Source organism: Echinops telfairi, unplaced genomic scaffold (genome assembly GCF_000313985.2).
Source record: "Echinops telfairi isolate 266 unplaced genomic scaffold, ASM31398v2 ScPeMD7_3;HRSCAF=10, whole genome shotgun sequence".
Taxonomy (NCBI): domain Eukaryota; kingdom Metazoa; phylum Chordata; class Mammalia; order Afrosoricida; family Tenrecidae; genus Echinops; species Echinops telfairi.
This window is the reverse complement of record NW_022103899.1, coordinates 45,622,130-45,629,135: the sequence shown is the minus strand read 5'-3', so window position 1 is coordinate 45,629,135 and position 7,006 is coordinate 45,622,130. Positions and strand designations below refer to the sequence as shown.

The window sequence follows — 7,006 nt, the reverse complement described above, 5'->3', positions numbered from 1 at the left end:
CCTGAGGAATATCACGGTCTGCCCCCTAAACCCCGAGGATGATCACGGTCTGCTCCCTAAACCCCGAGGATGATCACGGTCTGCTCCCTAAACCCTGAGGAATATCACGGTCTGCCCCCTAAACCCCGAGGATGATCACGGTCTGCCCCCTAAACCCCGAGGATGATCGCGGTCTGCTCCCTAAACCCCGAGGATGATCGCGGTCTGCTCCCTAAACCCTGAGGATGATCGCGGTCTGCTCCCTAAACCCTGAGGATGATCACGGTCTGCTCCCTAAACCCTGAGGATGATCACGGTCTGCTCCCTAAACCAGCGGGACCGGACAGCATTGTTTCCCGGGGCACGGGCTCCTGAGATCAGCAGCGGCCAACACAACACCACAATATTAAAAAGTAAGCTGCTAAGATGCTAAGGATTAAATCACCATGATTCCTTTAATATAATCCCCCCAGAGATAAATTCATTATGGCATGATCTAAAGTAAAAAAAATTAAGCAACGATTAAAATGAAAATGTAAGAGTAAAAAATGGAAAATGAAATGATTTCCTTTTGATGAAAAAGCGGTCCCTTAAATAAATAAAGTCTACCAGCAATGTCACTGCTGAGTTGCAGGGCTCTCCCACTGAATCCACTAGTGACTCTTTTTGTGTGCTGGGAGTGACATCTCTTCTCTTGTTGCTGAGAGGCCTCGCTCATATGCGGCAGAATGACAAACCTGAGCAGTCCCCTCCTTAGAGGCCTCTACACCAGTGGTTCTCAACCTTCCTAATGTCAGGACCCTTTCATACAGCTCCTCATGTTGTGGTGACCCCCAGTCCTAAAATTATTTTCACTGCTACTTCATAACTGTCATTTTGCTACTGTTGTGAATTGGATGGCCCCTGTGAAAGGGTCGTTGGACCCCCCCCAAGGGGTCGCGACCCACAGGTTGAGAACCGCTGCTCTACAGCTTATTGGCATGTTCCCACTCAGTCATTCCGTGGGAGTTACAAAGGCTGTGGACAGAAGAGGCACAGCAAAGGTAGGCTTTGGTCTATTCCGAGGAATGACACATATCTCCTGCACTCGGGAATAAGCTATACTTGTAGTTAAGCAAGTGGTCACCTAGCAGGGAAGCAACACACCAGCCTGTGTGGATGGGAAGAGGTATCAGAAGTTCAAAATCAAGCAACCATATTGATGTGAAGGTATATGGATGTAGTGGAGACCCAAAGCCCACCTGTAAGAGGATTGGACAGTTCTTCACAGAAGGGCCACATGGAAAGGGTGATAAATCCAGGGTGCGGTATAGTACTAATGAACCACATAATTATCCTCTAGTTAATATTTCCTCCCCTTACTATTATGGTTTTTGTTTTACCTCATTAATCATATTAGATTTGTATATGTTCATTTGTATAAGATCCTTCAGCACATGAAAGCCAAGATAAATTACCTTTCAGAAACAGTAAGAGGAGTAATGGTTCCCTGAAAGAACAGAAAGGCTGAGGGCATGAACTTATGCTCCATCTGGGCTCTTTCTAATATTCTTCTTCCCTCAGAGGACTGCCACCCTCTGAAAAGTTAAGGTTTTAGATTAGGTGGGGTAGCTGGTCTGATAACAGCAAGGTCAGCAGTTTGAGCCCAGCAGGTACTCCTCAGGACAAAGATGAAGCTTTCGGATCCTGTAGATTTACAGCTTTGGACACCCACGGGGCAGTTCGTCTGCACTATTGAGTCGTCAGGAGGCAGAATCGACTCGATGGCAGCGAGTCTGGTTTCTGGTTTTTCTATTTGAGCCTATGAATGGGCAGGAGCCTAGCGCTTGGGTGTCTGCCCGAACTAGCCTGGGTCTGGAGGAGCCTGGCCCTGTCCTCTGCGAGGCTTTGAGGCTTTCTGGAGTGGAGCTGTTAAGGTGCAATAGGAGTTTCCACCTCATTATTGTGAGGACACCACCTCACTATATAGAAATCATAGGAGCCATGGCTATGTAGTGAGTTATACACTGGGCTGTTAACCTAATGGTTAATGGTTTGAAACTAGCAGCTGCTCCATGGGAGACCTTTGAGGCTTTCTCTTCCTAAGATTTACGATCTCAGAAACCCACCAGGGTTCTGCTTTGTCCTCAAAGGTCACCAGGAGTTGGAAATTGACTCAATGGCAGTGTTTGGTTTTGAGTTCATAAACAAATGACTTAAAACAGTGCTAAGCACTTATGATGCATCTGGTGTCAGGTACCATCTCCATGGCCAGAAACCAGGTGTGATGCAGAACCAGGCCCTGTCTGGTCTCCCTGTGGGAACAGATCTAACTGGGGCTGAGCAAGTTAAGCATTAGGAAGGAGCTGAGTGAGAACTTTCTCCCACGGCGTCAGGCTTGGGGGAACATGGGAGATGACAATGGTTTAGTTCCCCAATTTCTATTGATGGGGAAGATGGGGCAAGCCCCTTAGCTCAAACGGCCCCCTCACTAACCACGTCACTGCCAGGAAAGCAGGCCGAAGGAAGCTGGGGTCATCTGGGTGATTATTGGGACTTCCTTTTGCACCAAGGTAAATCACCACCAGGACTGAGACTGAGAACCAGGGGGGTGGGGTGAGGAGAGGGCAAAGCTTGGGGTATCAGGGCAGCTCCTGGTGAGGCAGGCAAGCAGGCAGCAGTGGTTCCACCAATCGGCACTTTATTTTTCTGCACAGATGTTACCGTCCATTTTCCTGACCCCCGGGGGAGGGCCCATCACTCAGATAACCCACAGCCCAGAGAAGTAGGTCCCTCCAGCCCTCCCTTGGGTAGTGAAGAGGCCCTTTGCCATCCCCCAACCACAGCCACAGGGGATCGATCCTGTTCTCCTGCGGCATTGGAGGCCTGGATAAAGTAGGGTGAAAGTGTGCTGGGGGTGACACTGGCTAGTGACTTGGGGACACAGCTATGCAGACCCTCCCCCCAGGTCTGAGTCTTTACCTCTTCACACCGGAGTCTCCCTGAAGCTTGGCCAGGGCCTGCTAGGTAGGAAGAGGTGGGAATGGGCAGGGGCAGGGCTTCCAAGGGCAGGCCTGGGGTGGGTGGGGGACAGAGGGGAGCATGGGCCAGGAGAGAACAGTAAAGTGCTGGGAACTAAATGAGCACGTGGGACAGGAGGGCAGAGCACAGGTCCCTGAGGCATAGGAAGGAAGAAAGTAACAATTAAAAAAAATAAAATAAAAGACCAAGAGACAGAAGCCCAGGGCTTGGGTGCAACGGAATGAAGAGAAAGGTGAGGGCGGGCGGCGAGTGCAGGCTGCAGGAAGGACGCCCGGCCCCGTCTACACCCACTAACTCCCATGTAAAATTATTTACAGACTTAAAACCGACCCCAGGAGTGGGTGCTGCACCAGACCCGGGACAGCAGGCAGGCGGGCAGGCAGAGAGGGGCACTGTCTGCCCAGGGACAGCCAGTTTCCCCTGCATGGCCACTCCCAAGGAGTGGGGGGAGGAGGAAGACTGACTCCCCTCTCCAGGAAGCCCACTGCCCTGCAGCTCCCACTCCCTCAGCTCAGGGCTCTGGCCTGGCCTGAGCCTCTGTGTCTGACTGTAGCAAAGCTCGGGTGTCGGGCCCTGGGGGTGGGGTATCAGGAGGCTTGGGGGGGCTCTCTGGTCCCAGCCCCAGCTCTGCATTCAGCTGCTCCAGCTCCCCCTGATCCACCAACTCAAAGTCCTCGGAGACAAGCGCCTCTTCTTCCTCAGGGCCAGGCAGGAGCTGAGGGGAGTCCTGAGGGAGAGGGGAGCTCATGGGGGGAGAGGAGACTGGGTTACTTTTGGCAAGGCCCAGTGGGGGTGATAGGGTGCTGGGCAGAGTGGTCAGGTCACCACTCACTGCCTCTGGGCTCAGTGTCTCCACAGGTACCCCTGGGGGGCGTGCCACTCCGTCCACGGGGGATCCTGCCCCATTGAAGTGCGTGTTCACAAAGTGGAGGGGAGAGGAGAGTCGGAGCAAGGTGTCCTCGGCCATAGCCATGCCTTCCTCCTTGGAGTCCAGGGCCTGCCCTGAGAGCGCCTGAGCAGGAGCCAGCAGCTCTTCTCGGGGGGCTGGCTCTGCCTCCTCTGCTTCTCCTAGGTCCCGGCTCAGGGCCTCCTCTGGCTCACTGGGCAGGCTCTGCTGGTCCAGATCTGTGTGAGAACAAAGGGGCTGGGGTGCTGTTGTAGGCCCAGACAGTGGCCTCGGTTCCCTGCTTTGGAACTGAGGGTAGTCAGGGGTGGGGGGTGGCAGAGGGCTCCCCGTACCCTCAGAGACATCGGTCAGCTGCGGTGTTGTGGCCCGGGACACGGAGAAGCCCCCACTCTCCAAGATAGATGCCTCTTCATCTGACAGCTCCGAGTCTGTAATGGCCAAGGCCAGGGCTGTTTTCTTCACGTCCACCTGCAGGAGCACCAGGGCGGAAACAGACGGGACCAGTGAGGAGGGGAGAGAGAATCAATTTTCCAGGAGTCCCCCTCACTCCTTGCTCCAGACCTCTGCCTCTTAGCCCCTGGACAGGCGGCGACTCTAGCACAGAAACACAGCCCCCAGCCCACCTCTGGGGTCTCACCACTGGGGAGAAGCCAGCCAGCTCTGCCTCGCTTTCACTCTCCGTCTCAGCCAGCGGTTCCTCGCTTCCTGGCGGGCCGTCCTTACCCTGCCGCTCTGCAGGAAGCAGGAGCCGTTGGGCAGTGATCAAGCAGGGGCGGGGTGGGGGACATGCATGGCCAAAGGCATCCCAAATCAGGAGCCCCCCCTCACTGGCCTCCTGGGGGTCCCTTACTCCTCTTGTCATGCTTGTGGTGCAGGGGCTCGGCTTCTGCTTTCATGCTGTAGTCCAGCTGCATCAGCAGGGGCTCGAGGCGCGTGTACATCCTCTGGATCAGCTCATGGTACACCACCAGGGGCCATAGCAGGATGCTTAGCACTGCAGAGCAGAGCCTACTCAGCGCCCCCACGTAGCACGGGCCAGGGGAGGGCAAGGCTACTTCCTAGGTGTGCTAACCCCCTCCCCTCCCTGAAGGCCTCCAGTAAAGAACTGAACGGAGGCGTCCCTTGGGGGCCAGACGCAGGAACTTCAACAAGGTGGGGAGGGAGTCTTAGGGGAAGGGCATAAGGGCTCAAGCTTACAGACAATGTAGGAGATCATAATGCCAGGAACATAGTGGCCCAGTGCAGCCAGCACTGCGCAGCCAGAGCAGACCCGTACACAGAACTGCAGACAAGAACCGAGTCTCAGACTAGCAGGGGGCTGAGGCCCTTTGGCCCCTCACTGGGGTCAGCACATAGACATGCCCAGCCTGGTCAGGAGGACACCCAGGGCTGCAGTAAACCCCTCTACCAGGCAGCCGAGATGGGATTGCTCGGCCTTGAGAGGGGGTCGGGTCTGAACATCAGCAAACATCAGCTTATTCCACGGGCCTGGGCCTCCTGTCCTGAGCTATCTGCTAACTGTGTGGCCCCAGGGAGGTGGCCCGGCCTCTTCTTTCAAGGTGCCTAACCCAGGAATGCACATGGCTCCTCTCCATCCCTCCCCAGGACAAGGGATCTGACGGAAGGTGCAGGGGTGCTTACCTGAGCTGGATTCTGCCTCTTGTACTGCAGCAGCTCCTGCAGGTGAATCTGGAAGGTGAGCCAGCTCTCAGCCAGGTATCTGCACAACTCGGGCACACTCAGCAGGTGCGGCCGGGCGCCTGACCCCGCACCCTCACTGGGGAGACATGACATGACCCCTGGAGGCCTCAGGCACCAGCTTTCTAGGCTTTCAAAGTCCTCCGAGAACACCAATGAGGCCTTCAGTCTAAGGGCACAGACTACCCCACCACCCAACAGGCAGTTGTCCTGGGCCGGGGAAGCATGGCCCAGGGTCCCAAGCCCTCTGCCCCTGAAGGAGCAGGCCCACACATGCCAGCATGGCACGCCACCTCTCCGCCACTCCCACCCCCCACTCCCAGGACCCCGCCGACTCCGTGGCTTGTCACCCGTCCATTCGCTAGGCTGGAGTCTGTGCCTGTAGAAGCGGCAGTCCTGCCCTGCTCTGGGTGACACTGGCACTCGCCAGGAAGACTGGATGGTCTGGATCTTTGTTTCAAGAGGGGTCCTGCACTCACCTGTCAGAATGTGGTTCCTCGGGGGATGAGGCTAGAGAGAGGGGGGGAGGAGGGGGCAAGTGATTGAGTGGGAAGGGCCCTGGGGGACACTCCCCAAGACAGAATAAGTCACCCCTTTCTTCAGCTGTCAATCCCAGGGAGAAGTACATGGCTGTCGCTGACTATGCCTGCCTCCTTCTCTAGACATTCCCCTTTCCCAACACAGGATCCAAGCAACTCACACTAACGGGCACCTAAAGCCTCCATCATGCCTACATAAGAAACAGCTCACAGGAAGGTCAATGTTCTCCTATTTATGTCATCCCTCTTCTGATGCACCAGGTATGTAGACCCTCTTCTGTGACCACCTGAGTCCCCACCAGTGGATCTGGTCATGTCTGTTTTATTGATAAGATAGGGGCCAAGGAGCACCTGAAGACTTCTAGGAGGTCACATACATGCTAAGTGGCAGGGCAGAGAAGAGAGCCCAGGCCACTTGGCTGCCCTGACAGTCATAGGTTTTGGGCCCGGGCACTTGCTTCTCTTTTCAGTGGCAAGGGGACCTGTGCGTGGGAGGCAGGTGGCAGCGGCTAGGCTCCACCAGTGTGGGGGAAGGACCCAGTAGGGAGTTGGTGAGTGGACGGAGGCATATTCACCGGGGAAGTCAGGGAGGAAGCGAGGCTGCCAGAGGTCCAGCAGGAGATAGGCCAAGAGGGAGACGCTGATTAGGAAGATGGGCCGCAGGGACGACGCAGACAGCAACCTTCAAAGAGAGAGGGGCACCTGAGTAGGTGGCCGGTGTGAGGCTCCCTGGCCATTGCTGGGGGTCTAGGAAGCTCCCAACCCAAAGCCAGGGGCAGGGGGGAGTGACCCCCAGGCACGCTTGTTTTAAAAAAAAAGGGGAGATGAGTCCCCCCCTCCAGGTCTAGCGACAATTTCCCAC

The 7,006-nt window shown here is 55.7% G+C and overlaps 1 protein-coding gene across 1 annotated transcript; it reads right to left on the bottom strand.

Moving 5' to 3' along the window:
• Window positions 1-2,642: 2,642 nt before the first annotated feature.
• On the bottom strand, window positions 2,643-6,766 carry RETREG2 (reticulophagy regulator family member 2). Its single transcript, XM_045295091.1, has 8 exons — window positions 6,720-6,766; window positions 6,085-6,115; window positions 5,549-5,596; window positions 5,105-5,189; window positions 4,758-4,901; window positions 4,545-4,639; window positions 4,240-4,375; window positions 2,643-4,125 (listed from the first exon to the last, which is right to left on the bottom strand). The coding sequence occupies exons 4-8, from the start codon at window positions 5,121-5,123 to the stop codon at window positions 3,512-3,514; spliced, it is 1,008 nt and encodes a 335-aa protein (XP_045151026.1). The 5' UTR covers window positions 5,124-5,189; window positions 5,549-5,596; window positions 6,085-6,115; window positions 6,720-6,766; the 3' UTR covers window positions 2,643-3,511.
• Window positions 6,767-7,006: the final 240 nt, after the last annotated feature.

Coding starts and splice junctions, on each gene's coding strand:
- RETREG2 (XM_045295091.1), bottom strand. Junction 4,376..4,544: donor TGGCTGGCTTCTCCCCAGTG/GTGAGACCCCAG, acceptor GTGCTCCTGCAG/GTGGACGTGAAGAAAACAGC. Junction 4,126..4,239: donor GCTGACCGATGTCTCTGAGG/GTACGGGGAGCC, acceptor GTTCTCACACAG/ATCTGGACCAGCAGAGCCTG.